At 38.4% G+C, this 16,548-nt stretch overlaps 1 protein-coding gene across 1 annotated transcript in view; it reads right to left on the reverse strand.

Moving 5' to 3' along the window:
- The window catches only part of LOC143374579 (homeobox protein unc-42), a 43,717-nt gene extending 41,508 nt beyond the window's left edge, over positions 1-2,209 (reverse strand). The window contains exon 1 of the mRNA XM_076822827.1: positions 1,671-2,209. Within this exon, the coding sequence (XP_076678942.1) occupies positions 1,671-1,890 (220 nt within the window). The 5' untranslated portion in view covers positions 1,891-2,209. The remainder of the gene's footprint in view (positions 1-1,670) is intronic.
- Between the last annotated feature and the right edge of the window lie 14,339 nt (positions 2,210-16,548).

The following is a 16,548-nucleotide window of genomic DNA, read 5'->3' on the forward strand; positions in this document are numbered from 1 at the left end:
GATAAAGATGGTACTGTTCACTCTTTCGATTCAATGGAACACTCTTCGGTGACAATACTTGACGCGTGTCTACGTCCAACGCTTAGAGCAACCCCCATTAGCACGCCCTTAGTGCTAAGCTCTTTAAACCCCGTGAACACATAATAATAGACCATAGAACAGGTACCACCATATGGTCTAGTCCCCGCACCCCATTGTCGACACTTGGCCGATCGCGCTTTCAATGTGCATGTGTGCTCGAGGCTTAACAAGCGGAAAATTCATCTATATCGAGATGCCACGTTGCCCATTTCTGCCTCGAAGTCACTTTTAAGAAGCCAACCTCCTTCGTTCTGAATTCGTAGGGCCACGTCTTTTTAATTCACCATTTTATCTAAAGAAGCTCGATAGACGATTCTAGCTACCTTATTAGCTGTTTGATTACTTATGCGATGCTTCATTCCGAAAGTATTTATGGATCTGGTAGGTCAGCCCAGAAGTTCCTGCCGCGGTATGTTTTCTAAACAGAGCGATAAGAGGTCGACTCATCTAATAGGGGGTACATATGGGGGGCTGAGAATCATAGCGGTGTAAGTCCAAATTTTTATAATTTGAGGTAATAACAATTTTTACGTCTTAAAGCCTGCATCTGTTTGCTTTCATAATGAGTTAAGTTACAACTTCATTCTTTACTGAGAAATAAGAACGTGTCTCTTTAGAACTTAACTAACATACTGGTGTAAGTCCGACTAACAAGTAGAGGTTTTTAGCTTTTAGGTTTGTGGATATGTTTTAGAGGACCAGAAAATAAGATATACGTGTTTTTTTGTATTGTCCCATTTTCATATTTAGGGGGTTAAAACACCCCTCAAAGTTATAATATTTTTTAGGTATTCCCCTCCGATTGCTTTGTTTTTTTTTTTAGATATTTTAGAGGATCGAAAAATAAGAAACACGTCTTTTTATTTTAAAAAGTAAAAAACCACCCTTCAATGTTCATAAGATGAGGTACAAAAGTTCCTATTGTTTTGTACTTATTTTTAAGTATATACATATTTATTATAGTTGTATTTTAAACCTTTAGATGTGTTGCTACAACCGCAATATATGCGTAGAGTTTTTTTATAACACAAAACGCGGAACATCATGCGAGTGACTTATACCACTATGAATCTCGGCCACCCATATAATAATAATAATATTATTATTATTATTATCTACGTTTTTCTACAAAACTCAAAGGTAACTTTGAAATATGGATCTAAATTTCGGTACGAAATACCTAAGAATTCATTTTAAACCACATTCAACTATTTTTACAATTCCATTTTAAACGACGACCCTTAATAACTCTTAATAAACATTCAGATGAACATACGCATTGGTGTATAGAAGGTTGTCCATTTATCAGTTCACTATAGAAACCTGATTTTAAATAAGAATTTAAAATCAGCCTTAACCAATTACCGCGTAAATTTCCCTCCCCAGCAGGACCGAGTAATCAGCATCTCCCAGTTGTAAAAAGCTTGAATTAAATTTCTCAAAAATGACTCGGTATATAGTGGGATTGGCATGCTATGGACATAACATATCTTCGCGGTAACCCAGACCACCCTTTTTCACTTTCACGTGTTGATACAGTAAGAGCGCGAAGATAAGCAGAAACGACAAAGTAAGAAGAAAATACTTACCAACACTGGAAGTGGCTCCGACGCTGCTTCTTCCCGGCGTCGCGGCGGGTGTAGGTGGGCTGGCCTCGAGGCCCTGGTGGACCCCATAGAGGCCGAAATCTTGCTCGTTCGAACTGGCGCTGCTGCACTTCCTTTTCTCTTGGTTGTGATTCAAGTGGAAGCTCTCGTTCTCGACTAGGCCGACGCCGAGCAAACCGAGATTCGGCCTTAGCTCGTCCATCAGCTTGTTCTGGCCACAGTTCGCAGCTGCCGCGGCGGAGAAGTTCAGCTGCCTGCTGAAAATCGCCGGGAAGATGTTGAACTGCTGATGATCGAGGCTCAGGGCAGTCGTCGGCAGGGACGAGCCACCGCCGCCGCCGCTGACAGAGGTGCCGCCGACGGAACCGACGCCGCCAGCACCGGGTCCCCCGGTACCTCCAGATAGGTCGTTAGCCAGGGTGATGCCGGGGTGACCTTGTCGGGGTCTTGCGATCTGAATGTTCCTGACGTTCTTCCACCACTTACCAGGGCATCCTTCGCTCTTCCCCTTCTGGAGGAACCACGATCGAACCCTCTTTGTTTCGCAGTGTTACCAAATCGACGGAGGGATCAACAGTGGTTCAAAGCACACTAGTGGAGGCTGTACAATTTCTCTCAACTCTAATTGCACGCTTACGTTGGCTGGGCAATTTCTGTTACTCTAGGTACTCTAATCGCAAAATGATCCTTTACACCGAAGATCTCGAGGCTCTGAAAGCTTCAACTTTAGATAGACGGTTTATTCTAAGTTTATGCTGCTTGCAGATAGGCGTCTCAGTACCTGCGTTACAGGTTCGAGTAGTGGTGAGACTCCAGTTCGACTAACTTCAATGATATGTTGTTCTAAGATGTGTCGTTTGTGTCGACTCTTCAATATCTATGATCCCCTCTACAGGCGTGAAAAGTAAACTAGAACTTTGCAAACAACTCTTTACACATAGTCGTAGAGTTCACTGCTTCAACACAACATCGACGACACTGCTCGAGAACTAATCTTGCTGATTTAAACAAGTTTTCGTGTGTTACTTCTTGGTCTAGTAACTTCTCCGTTATCAACGACCATTTTACGAACAGTTCCCACAGGCTCCAGTCTCAGTTTCACCGTGTAAGGGTAACTGCAAAGCCTTCCAACTTCCAAATGTCACCCGCAAATGTCGTGCACAATCAGGTAGTCTCGCGCTGCGACTAGTTTATCTTATTTCCTCGTTGAAGCTCCTTCTTAAGAACATCAGATGAACGTTTTCGTGTCTCTCCTATCAGCGATTCCTTCCGCAGCAGCAGCCTCTCCAGCGATGCTTCCACAATCTTTCGTGACGGGTATCTCTGGAGGGTAGGTTTCGACGATCCAGTCGGTCCAAGTCCACAAGTTAAGCGTCTCGGTTTTCACAGGATAAATCTGGCAGTATCGACTGTACCAACTCTTCGATATTTCGACGGCGGTGCAGAAAGCGGTATCGCAAGGGAACGTCCAGGGTTTTTTCCCCCCAATAATACCCGGCGGAATGTGCGCGAGTGTGGAGTGAGCCGAAATGTAAAAGGGGACAACAGGGACGAGACTGGGGAAGGGTTGAGAAACGCGGCTAGTTAATCGCAAGCGGACGTTATCGCTACCGTGGCCTCGATTCGAAATTCAAATCTTATTATCTCGTCGATGCAATTAGGCGGGTCGGAACTGGATGGTAACAGGAGGGGAGGGAGGGAGGGTAAGTAGCACGAAGGACAGTGTGCCGTGGAAAATTAGAATATCGAAATAATTGTCGGAGGAATGGCGGGCGCCCGTTGGATACTGGCTAGGCGGAAGACGCGCGTCGCGGAGACGACGGTGACGGCGGGCAGCGGAGACGTGGCAGAAGCGTCCGGCGATGAATCGCGCCCTTCCTTTGTGCCGTAGGGTAACGCGTTACGTTGGAGGAAAAAGCCGAAACGATAGGAGAGTCGGCCGTATTAGAGGGGCGACCGCTCGCCGTGAGTTCTTGTGGGATTCTGTCCGCGAAATGCAGTTATCCCGGTGACTCCGCGGGGGGACAGAGAGCGTTTAGAGGGGTTGCTACCATGGTAGGGGGGTTGTTGCCTATAACCAGCGCGACCCCTCTCGCCCCCGCGCCCGCTCCGGCAACGAAAGCACGAGGTTCTCGTTGCTTTAGCCCATTGGATGCTCGAGGGATGCGTTGCCCAGACGACCGCCAATCCTAGCCTGCGTACTGCCACTTGCTGCACCCCCACCTACCCAGCAAGATGGCGGAGTTACCAATAAAAATTCGTCCGGAAAATAACCTGCGAGCGATTTTCTTTCCACCCCGCTATGTAGCTTTTCCAACCACCCACACGCACGCATCGCCCATGCACGTCCCACCAACACTACCCCGCCAGGGGGGGGGGGGGGCAGCGCGGGGGGGAGGCGTCTTTTCTACCACCCTCGCATTCATGTTTCTCATCCTTGCCATCCACTTTGGCTTCGTCTTCATCTCGAGGCACACACTTACCAACCCTTAACGCTACGCCCTGTCTCCCTTTTTTCTTCTTCGCACCGCTGTCTTCCTTTTTATTATCCCGCGGCAGATAGCTTTTTTAATTCTTTGCTCCCACCGTCGCCCCCCCCCTCCCCTCCTCCTACTCCTCCTCCTCCTCCCGCCCCTCACTCTTTCCCGTTTTCGGCATTTGATTGTAACCCACACCCGTGCCCGAACCAGCTACATGTACGAGCGGAGCGAACCCTTTGTTACATGGCCGCGCATCGTTTACCCGCGTGTTGCGCTTGCTTCGAGTTTGTAACAAATACGATGGGTTTTATAACGAATTTTCGGCCATCTTTGTATTTCGGGTTCAGCTTTTCGGTAATGCGTAACTCGATAGCGCGCACAGCCTGGCTATGCGTCCGCGAACATTTTGTTCTTGCTCCCCTTTTTTTCTTCTTTTTTTTTTTTTTTTTTTTTTTGATCGTCCTATTTAGCCGCCCCGCGCTTCTCTTTTGTTCCTTCGACGAGAACGGGTCTTTTAAAATTGATTTTCGGTAGTTCGGCGTAACGCGGCCTGTTTCCGCGGCTGGTTTCCTAGTTCCCAACTTTCATTAGTACTGAATGGCAGAGAAGTCAGATTTTGGGGTGGGTATAGGCACCTGCGAAATAATATCTATGAGTTTATAGTTTATTATGGAGACAAAATCTGCCTCTGTTATAACTCGTGTTTATTTGTTTGGTATGGTCGAACGGAAAAAGGCCCATTTATACAGAAAATGAATTGCGATGAGGCCCTTAAGTGTAAAACATTAACATCGCAGATACCCCAATCCGGAAACTTAAAAAATTATGAATCTTTGTGAATATGTAGGGAATTTCCTCCTGATTATAACGCAATTTTTGATTGGTGCCTAAATTCACTCTAAGGGGGTGTAATTAACCCCTGAAAATCCGGCTATTTTCCGATTTTGTGTTATAACTCCTGAAATGTAAAATAATTTTTTTACCAAATGATAGATCTAATTAAAAGAAGTAACTTTTGTCTTGAAACCCTTTTTTTATCTTTTACAGTTCGCGAGTTATAACACAAAATCGGAAAATAGCCGAATTTTCAGGGGTTAATTTCACCCCCTTCGAGTGAATTTGCGTTGTAATCAGGAGGAAATCCCCTGCATATTCACAAAGTTTCAGAAATTTTGGAATTTTCGGGTTCGGAATCTTCCCTTGTAAGTGGGGCAAATCTCTGTATTTAAAATTTCAATATTGATTCGGACGTATGTGCCAAATGTTCTTTTATCTTTTCTATACTTGCTTACGCGTTTGGTCCTCCCTCATTTCCCCTCTAAGAAGATTTTTAAATAATTAATTTAGTCGATATTGCTATTGTTAATATCTTAAAATATCTTTTCCATCAGTGAACCCGATGTGTTTTTGTCGATGTTTGATTGAATTGCTAGAAAACGACATTTCTTTTAAATGGAAAGTTCCATTGGTATTTTTTATTCGACATTTAGTAATTACACTTATATGAGTGATGGAGAAAATAACGATACAAAATCTGACGATCTGTTACCAAAAATAAAATAATCACTGTCGAGTTTTATTTATTCAGTTGATATGTACATTTAATTTCAATTAATTCCGAAATGAGTTATAACTCACTTGACTTATGAACAGTTTATTGTAGAACTGTATTTATATGCTTCGCGAGAAATTCCGTTTCGTTTAATGGAGCAGACACACCGTAATTTCCAAAGAAAAGCTTTCTCATTTGAATATCCTTGCTAAAGTATCATTTCATTGTCGTTCACCTTAAACTTCGAAATTTATGAAAACTTCATTGTGTTCCTGGATTATCAATGCCCGGAACGGTTGAACTCCTAATTCTTTGAGCTTCAACAAAAATACTTAATAAATAAACACTGCTATCTTTAAAATGAACAATAAAATCATACACCCACAGCGTTTTTAAAGCATTATTTTTTATACTTAGTAAGAAAAGTAAACAAACGACTACCAAACTTACGAGAATTACAATATAATATTAGACCCTCCAAAATCACGAAAATGTCGATTAATTTCGTAAGTTGGAAATATAACACGTAACTTAAATATATTATTTCAAAATTTAAAGTAAACAGTGAAGTTATTTTGTTATATTAATACAAAGTATGGGAAATTGTAACTGTTTCTAGATGCGTGCATAGAACTACCCCATTTCCCTGCTCCTGCACGAAATTTTCAATAATTCCAGCCCCTCCCGTCATCCAGAATGATTCACGTTCTCAGGCGTGTCTAAAGAGAAGGTGGTACCTCGTTCTTCGACGTATCTCCACAAAACCCTTCGATTCGTCTACTTCACGCTCTCCTCGTTCCACCCTCCACTAGGACGTGGCGACAGGGTCTCGTTGCTTGAGGGTGAGATTGAACGGGCATGCCACCGAACAGCATGAGAAAGCGCGGCTGTGAAGGAGAAACGTAAAGTTTCGAGAGCTTCAGCGTCTACAAAGTTTGTCCAAGTTTCATAAAAAAAAAGTTAGCCATCGTTTCTGCCGTAATAGCAAAAATCAGTTCGTTAGTTATATTTTCCATATGTAGGTCACGCGTGAAAGACGCCCCGTAATAATTCTGCAAGCACGAAAACAAGAAATTCCTTCAAATCGTGGAATACTAATAATTCTCTAGATTTAATAGCTTAGCTTTATAGAAGCTTAATTATTATGGAACATAGGAATATGTGTACGCATATACGGGAGATATATAATTATTAATTTTGGAAACTAATACCAACGAAAATATACGAAATGTAAATCTTCTGTTTGTTTTTTGGAAATTGAAATTCTTTAGTCTCGCGAGAAAGGTTGTGACACAAATTTTCTCTGGGTTTAGATTTTTTTTTTAGGTCGCAACATGGGCTTTGGAATATTTACATTCGTAGTTCATTGCTTGAGGAATATGATGTTTGTAATATAGCCTGAAATGTAGCGTAACACTTGTCCACGATAGAAACTACTATTTGTCCGTGTCTGGTAGCATACTGAGCATTTCTACTTGCACGATTTACCTGGTATGCAGTAACTCCTCGTTATGAGCTCGACGAACGGGACTGGCCGCGAGCTCGTAGCGCGTTGTGGACACTATTCCGAGCGGAAAATGGCGCGAGTGGGAAAACACAAGAGTAAGAGAGAGGTAACGAAAGAGCCTTTCGCTCGTCCCGGGTTGCCCCACTCTTGTCCGAAGGATTCCAAGAAATGGTGGGGATAGTCGCGGGCTTTAAACGAATAGTAGAAACGGACTCATAACAAGTATTTACTGGAGACACAATTGACGGCGAGTGTTGAAAAAGACATGCTTTTCCCACTTTTTATCCATTCTTTCTTTCATCATGACATAAGCTGCAAAGGTAGTATTTAAAAACGTATGAGGCCCTTTTAAAGAACTCGACATGACCTATTACGGTCTGTGTGCATTAGGCTCTTATTTTCGACTTTTGAATTTTCTTCGGGGCACCCTCCAGAATAGTTCCAAATAATTAAAAAAAAATCCGTGTAAAGTTTGAGCTCGATCGGATAACGGGAAAGGGTGCCCCTGGGCCCTTAAACATTTAAATCATTAACAGCTCGCGAAGTCGATTTTATATAATATCCTCCAAGTTATTGATTAAATAAAAAAATATGTCAAACAAAAGTTGTAGATCCGGATAAGGAGCATCTTTTATGTTGTATTACTTTTTCTCGTGCGACAAACGGTTTTCGAAAAAAGGCCGAAAAACTAAAAAAAACAACTTTTTTCTCCTCAAATTTTGAAAGTGTAAATGCTTCTAGAACACTTATTATTTATGAAGGCGAACAAACAAAATGGAATTTTTATTTTCGAGGACTATTTTTTAAACATTTAAGGGGGGGCATATACCGAAATATGCGAAAAAGTTAAAAAAAAAAAATTCTTATGAGGGACCCTGGGGCACCCTTTCTCTTTATCCGATCGAGCTTAAACTTTACACGGATTTTTTTTTTAATTATTTGGAACTATTCTGGAGGGTGCCCCGAAGAAAATCTTGAAAAAAAATTTTACCAAGAGTAAATAAGAGCCACCTTAGTGTGCATTCACCTCAGAGAGGCTCCATTGGCTAATTATATGCTGCAGGGCCCTTCAAACAACTCAGAAGTATAAAATAATATTATGTGGAGTAGTAACAAACTTTTTGTGTTCCATTTATTTAGACTGAAACATAGTTCTTAATTAAGTCTTTGCATTTAGTAGAATTTATGAATATAGACATTGTTTTTAAAAAACTGAAATTCCTACAGGTTTTATGATCGCATATATAGTTTCCTTCTTTTAAAACGATCTTCTTTAAAAGGATCATAATTTATTTGGCACTTTATTAGAAATGCAACCCTTTAGTGCACTATTTGATACTTTACAGTGTTGTATTTTCAAATTAAATGTAAGTATGCGTGGGTAAATGGATGAATGGCTGTTGTAAGAATGTCCAGAGGAAAACATAAAAAAATACTGTTTTAAAAAGTTTCTTCTATGGGAGGATCTAGGCGCGATTACGTTGCGCGTCCGTGGATGCGCATTAGTTCGTTAAAGCTATCAATGTCTCGGCCATTAGAAGGGAAAGCCACCATGAGACAGTCAGCGACCGTCAGACACTCTGTGGTACTGTTGGAACACTTTCCTTAATTATAATGTATTTTCAGTGGTGAACCACTTCAGTCTAGCGCCAGTGTACATGATCGATAATTTTTCCTTGTAATGGACACCTGCAACTGAATCTGCCATTTACCTTGCAAGAGCAGTTCGGCAACTCGAAAATTCAAAAATATCTAAAACTTTGCAGAAATTAAACTATTTTTTTATTCGGCAATAAAACAGTCCTAAGGGAGGAAATATCCCCTGAAAGATATTGTGAGTTTTAGTAAAAGATATCGAAAAAATGTTCAATTCAAAATTGTATGGCTTTCGATATTTTATGATACAGCGATAAAGAATTTTCAAGAAAGGGTGGTGGGGATAAATTTTGAAAAATTGATGTTTTTTGCGGATTTGTAGGACATAAAAAATGATAGAACTTTGAATTTAACTTCTTCTTGATATATTTTACAGTTTCGTAGATATTCACCATAATCTGAAAAGTATTTCCGAATCAAAAAATAGTTACGTTGTTAGCATCACTTGAGCTACATTTCTGAAAAATTACAGATGTTCTTGAATTTTCGAGTTACCGAATTTAGTTGAATTAGTTGAAAACTCTGGAGGGTAAGAGTTTTATGAAATGGCAAACAACAAAAAAAATACTAAATACTAAATACGTTTTGAATAACAGCAGTGCCTTGAAAAGAAAGGACCGATGATTCGAAACTGTTGTTATTTTAATGAGATTTATGGTCAATTCTAATGAAAACTAAATTCTCTTATTTAATAAAAACTAAGGAATTCTAAATGGGCATAGGAGGATATACAATTCATATTGTATCTTAGACACATAAATTTTGAAAAAGTGAAAATGAGAAAAGAATTTTAACTACCCTCTCTTTAGTTCATGTATTTATTTTAACCGGCAGATAACTCGTCCAGTAGGGATCATACTTTATAATTAAAAGCCATGCACATGAAGTTAAATATAGGATTGAACAAAACACGTAAACGTAAATGATATTGTTAATTTTATTACACCATTAATTTCCGAAAATGCCGCGCCGGCGTATCGGTAAAATGCGTTGCAGTATTATTACAAAATGTACACAGCAGAACATTATTTCCGCCAAAATGTTCATTCCAACGGAATCGTACCCAAGATAATTAAATTTCCTTATTTATAAAATTAAAAGAATAATTTCTGATTAATGTTTTCTTCTTAATAAAATTGTTATTCTGCGCTGTAAAAAAACACACAGAAAACATTAAAATTGAATAGCATAGTGTGTCCGTTTTACTGTGACATACGTGTATTTAGATTTAATCGAGTGGTTTTAAATACAGTCGCGTATGAATTCCACATGGACTTCTATGTAACGCCAAACCACTGCTTGTACATGGTTGCCGTTTCACGGATCTAATTTATAAGGGGTAGATCGCTTAGATTAGATCAGCTCTTTTGGATTGGAAAGCCGACTTTACGGTCTACATGGACCATATGCAGGTTGTACTTTATAAGGGTGCTCCAAGCATACCACTTAATCGATAAGATGCAAAGGTGAAGATAAATTTGGTTATTTCCCGAAATTCTCTCCTTAACAAAGTGAATTACCTTTACCAAGGGCTTATGCCACTTTTTTCATTAATTTAAACAGCATTGTTATCCTGCCTGCATTCTATAGTCAATCGTTAAACGGTTAAAGGAGATAAAATAATTATCTGGTTTACAACGAAATTAATTTAAAAAAATATATATATAAAAAAAAATTTGTTAAACGATTTTATTAAAAATGTAGTAAAAACTATTATATTAAAATGCACTAAAAAACTAAAAAGTAATTCTTTTCTTGTACTTCAATTTTGATGATGTTAAAATGGTGTTTGATCACTTTAAATAAAATCGTGGGGCACGATATTATAAAACAGGATATGAATCTCTTTAATACTTCACCTTTTGGTTGCACATGGTGCCCCACGATTTTATTTAAAGTGATCAAACACCATTTTAACACCATCAAAATTTAAGCACAAGAAAAAATTATTTTTAGTTTTTAGTGCATTTTAATTTAGTTTTTACAATATTTTTAATAAAATCGTTTAACATAATTTTTTTATATATATTTTTTATTTTCCAGTTTTTAGTGTTTGTGGATTTACTTTTCACAGTTCACAGTTCTTTACAAATATCTTTATAAATTATATTTATAATATAAAATTTTATTGCTGTATATAGTTTAACAGTTTTCTTAAACGTTGTAGAGTTACAGTCACTAAAAAAAATTATTTTCTTCTACTACAATTTCGATGGTGATATACTACGAATACCTGCAAAGTTTTAGTTTTACTATTCGTACATACGTGACGGATCATTTCTGGATAAATTCTGCATTTTCTTTTTGTCGTTTTCGTAAAGAACGCCAGTGGCTGATTTCAAGTCGTTTGGATTTGTGGTGATGGGTTATTTTTATTGATGACTGCGTAATTTTTTCACCCGTTCGGGGTTAATTTTTTTTTTTAAGTTAAATTTGATTTGCCAAACATACAAACAAACAAACAGAGGATCGAAGCTGAATAAAATCGTTTAAGAAACAAAAATGACACGTGCTAATTGAAATGTAAATGTAGCAAACAGTGTTGGTTTGTGAGCCGCAGAAATATTTTACTGATCGATGAATAAAATCATGCTTCGGCTTGACCAATAATCATTTTTCGCCCTTGTGCAAATCCGCCCCCTCGTTTGCTCGTGTGACGCACGCGCATACATAAGTGTGTACTCATTTGTGTCATAAGTGTATGTCAGCCTGCGACACTTGGTTGAACGCAGTGATATTTTTCCTATATGAATGTCTAATGAACTTCAAATTAGCACATTCTATTTTTCTAAGATAATATTCTATTTGATGAAAGTTTACGCATTTGTTTGAAAAATCGCATATGTAGTGTAAAAGTATTCTTTTTTTATGAAAAAGGGTCCGAATTCTCTTGTGTCACTTGAATATATTAGTAAATATTTTTATGCGGCTAATAAGCAGTAAATTTTCATTAAATATAATATTGTACAATAGTACAAGGAGTTTGCATCTTATATTGTATATATTAATGAGATATGCGATTTATGTATTATGTGAAAAATTATATGTTGTATATTATGTGTTAGTATATTTGTATACTAACACTTGCAAACAGTAGCGCACGTTAGTGTTAGTATAAACATAGACACTGGGAACAGCATTATTATGAAACTTTCCAGTGCTGTATATTGTAGTATAGTTTAGCGTATAGTTTATCATATTACCGCGTTTACATTACTCTTCAGTTTAGAACACAATTAGCACGTATAAGCGAAGGTCATAAATACATAAACTGTAAATTGTGAGCTCCGCAGAACTGATACTATTAAATAATAATACATATAAAGAATGTTCATCAAAACTCGTTTTTAAATTGGTATTATACAAGGTGTCCCAATAATCGTAGTGCAACCTAGATTGGGTTGATTTGCCATGCAAAATTAAATATACAAATACAAAGGATAACATAAAAATACAATTTTCGAAAATCTCAGAGGTATATCTGTGAGGAAAAATTTTCAAAGACAGTTTTCTTTATAATCGAAGGTTGTGCAAAAAAAATTCTTTCTATAATTTCGATGTGTTGCATGAAAAATTATTGGGACACCCTGTATAAAACATTTTACTAACAACGAAACGTTCCCAGCCCGAAAATTCTGATTTTAATGAAATTTCCTGTGAATGTAGAGCATATTGGAGTATGCAAGGAACAATATTTTTTCCTGCAGAATTCATTCACTCTGAAGGGGTGAAATCAGCCCTTAAATTTATCGCGTTTTTTCTATTTTTTGACACAACTTTATTTTTCTTTTTGTGGAATAATAGAGCATAAAAAATGAAACAATTCTTATATTTGTAGTTCTGTTATATCTCGGACCCTTACAAACTTATATTAAAAAACGAAAAAACGCGATAACTTCAGAACTGAGTTCCTTAAAAAATTGCTCCTTGTATGCTCCAGTGTGCTCTACATTCGCGCGAAGTTTCATTAAAATCAGAATTTTCGCATGGGGAACGTTTCCTAGTACAGCAAAAAGTAGAATACAAAAAAATTACACAATGAAAATTTCATTTAAAAAAAAGGAAAAAATCAGTAAAAGGTCCCTTGCTAGTGCAGAAATCTCAACTTGTACTGTTCATATTAAATCGCAGATATATTAGTTTGTTGAGGCGTAAAAAATATTTTCAATACTCCCAACGTGATCAGGCAGTAGTGTGTTTCTTGAAAGAAGTTCTATACTATTGCTGACAAGGCATCAGTTTGTTCGTGGCTAGTGTGACAGATTTCGACCACGCCCTGTCGATATGGTGTGCACCCCCTTTTCAGAATATCCCTGCACCCTCGAACAGTGCATCGGAAATTCACTGGCTTTGATCTGCACGCAGTGCCTCTTCGAGGATCACACGTACCATCTATGTTCAGATGAATGTCCGTCAAAGACGTCCAAATACTAGGCACAGACTTTCGCTTTCCGCTTCGCCCGGTCGGAAACCTATTCGCAGGTGAAATGGACCAGAACAAACGTAGAAACAATATTTCTCTCAAATATCACGAAGCTCGCGATTTATCCTAAAATTAAAATCTACAAAGAGTTTAATTCATAAAAAGCGTGCGTGTATTTTGATTTTTATTATACTGGGAATTCGTCAAACCGAGTGAATCTAGGTTAGGTCTGGGTTAGATCTGGGTTAGGTCTATTTTGGGCCTCACTCCTGTACGGGAAAGTCTGGGTTAGGTCTATTTTGGGCCTCACTCCTGTACGGGAAAGTCTGGGTTAGGTCTATTTTGGGCCTCACTCCTGTACGGGAAAGTCTGGGTTAGGTCTATTTTGGGCCTCACTCCTGTACGGGAAAGTCTGGGTTAGGTCTATTTTGGGCCTCACTCCTGTACGGGAAAGTCTGGGTTAGGTCTATTTTGGGCCTCACTCCTGTACGGGAAAGTCTGGGTTAGGTCTATTTTGGGCCTCACTCCTGTACGGGAAAGTCTGGGTTAGGCCTATTTTGGGCCTCACTCCTGTACGAGAAAGTCTGGGTTAGGTCTATTTTGGGCCTCACTCCTGTACGGGAAAGTCTGGGTTAGGTCTATTTTGGGCCTAACTCCTGTACGGGAAGGAGACATATGGGGGGCGTTCCTAGTGAGGAGTGGAGGCACGGTTATGCCTCTTTCACCTTGATCTATTGGGTTGGCACCATCTATGTCTGTTATGTTTAGGGTTTTAGGTTACTTACATGTGTATGTCTATACTTGTATTTGTATATGTGTGTACATGTCTATTGGGGAGTTAAGGCGGTGGACTTGATCCTTCGCGAAACTGGGGCGTAAGGCCCACTTGAGGCCCCGGCGCATTTTGTCATCGCGGTGCGTGAAGTACTACTTAGATAGTTCCGCCACCGCATATACCGGGGAGGGGTCTGGATTAGTTCTGGGTTAGTTCTGGGCTTTTCATTTTGAAAGAGGATCCAAAATCTAAAAAACTATCTCGTTAAAAAAGCTGATGTTAGTCCTACGACTTAATTAAACATTCCAGGTACAAGAATTAAAAATTTAATTTTAAGTATACCTATTTTCAAAAATCGTACGTTAAATGTGAAAATTTTAAATAGCTACATGGTTTTCTTCAATTCCAAAAAGTAACAGATAAATATAAAATATGGGGTAAGCGATTAAATTAATTTCTGCGCTAATGTGCTTCAATTTTATATAAAATGGCCCGCTTTTTGGAAAGCGTGTTGTCTCAGTATTTCGTTTTAAAGAAATTGATTTGAGAATGAAAATTCGCCAAGCGTGCACGGACAAGCAAAAGCAAACACCTTTTTTTTTACGTGCGAAACGCAATAAAGCAAAATTAAAGCCCACATTCATAATTTTTTTTGTCAGGAAATATGGGCGTGTTCTGGGTTCTACTTTCATAATTGGCCTATTCAAATCGCGAGCAATATTTTGACGTGGTTTTATCGGTGGCACGTGCGGCGATCAAATTGGCAAGCACGTGTCGCTTGACTCTCTGACTTTTCGATAATAGGCACTTTTGTCCAATTTAAACCTTCCCTTAAGTGTCAAAAAGCCCCATCGACCATTGCTAAAGATATAATCAGCACATCGCTGGTATTCCACTTCTTTTTAGCCAATGGGAAATATTGTTCAATCAAAGGGCTTTACCAAATAAGAACGCAGTAATTCGTAATTGTACAGTGTGTCGACGTAGTATTCATATTAAAATCTATCCCCTATAACGTCAAAATCCAAACCGAAAAAAAGTTACTAATACCAAATCCGTATTAATAAAATCGAAATAACAACATTTCCAACCCTCTACCCCTATCCGTTTCATATACGATCTCTTCGCTTCGCTCTCATTTTTATCAATTTCTCCTTCGTTTTTAATAATAGAAAATAATGCGGTTTTGCGAGTAAAGGAGACAGTTGCTCCCATTTTTGGAATTCTATATGTGTATTCTGTAATCTGCGTATTACTTTTATTTACCTCATTTATTTCGCGATTTTCTTATGGAATATTACGTTCAAATATTACGCACAGTTTCATTTATAAATGTACAAAGTTATTCAACACTTCTGTTAAGAAAACCACTGACTCAAGTTACTGTATTAATGACGAACGAGCAGCAACTAAACCGTCTTCTTATGCATTTCTATCACATACGAAATTTTAACTTAAATAAATAAAATAAATAAAAGAGAATAAAAGGGAAGAAATTCTTTTATGCATATAAAGCAGTATCAATATTTTCCGTTAAAATTGTGCTGTAAACTATTTCGTGTTTTAAGAAAATCATGAAACGTCCGAGCAAATTGGATATGATTTATTCATTTTGCTGAAATGCTGAAATTTTAATGGCCAAGTCATAAAGTCACTATTAAACCACTGTCGAAATGAAGTCAATCAAAGAGCTGTTGGAATCGTTATTAGGGGGTCAAAGAATTTACTAGAGTTAAAAAGTTAGCGAAAGAGAAAGAGAGAGAGAGAGGGAGAGAGAGAGGTAAAGTTTGTTAGACATTATGTGAGTTAAGAGTTTCATAGGATTTAGACTTAAAAAGTATTTTTTAAAGACTATATCGAGCTTTGTTTAGCACACGCTAATAAACGAATTATTGAGCACATTTACCAATGATTAAATACACTAAGGAGAGCTTTTCTAAAAATCGAAAATTAAGTCCTTACAACATTAATTACAACAACCGTAAACGATCTCCCATAACGGTCACTAAAATTGCCTGAACCCTATTAGTGCGCCAAAAACTTCATTAAACTGCAAAAAGTTTTTTCTTTAATAGGGTAGATGTACCTGTTTGTACAGAATTTCACATCATAAATATTTTGTTTAGTACACCGCCAGAAATATAAGCTTACACTTATTGCTTACACTGGAAAATATTATACTTTTTAAGAAGTGGCCAAAACTGGTACGATACCTTAAAGTGGCCACAAATGGTGCACCCACCCTATCCATATCGCGCGTAGTTTTCCTCGGCGAAAATTAATAAGATTTTCATTCCGATCTGATTAAATTTTCTGTCACAAGTGAGAGGGAAGGTAGCAGAATATTCCACGCTCTAATGGGAGAACGGGGGGCCAATAGCGCGGGACAAAAATTCAGGGGAAACATTAGAAAAGTGTTCCCATCCGCCCGTGAGGGGCGAGCTAGAACGATCTTTGCGGAAGCTTC

Source organism: Andrena cerasifolii, chromosome 11, assembly GCF_050908995.1.
Source record: "Andrena cerasifolii isolate SP2316 chromosome 11, iyAndCera1_principal, whole genome shotgun sequence".
Taxonomy (NCBI): domain Eukaryota; kingdom Metazoa; phylum Arthropoda; class Insecta; order Hymenoptera; family Andrenidae; genus Andrena; species Andrena cerasifolii.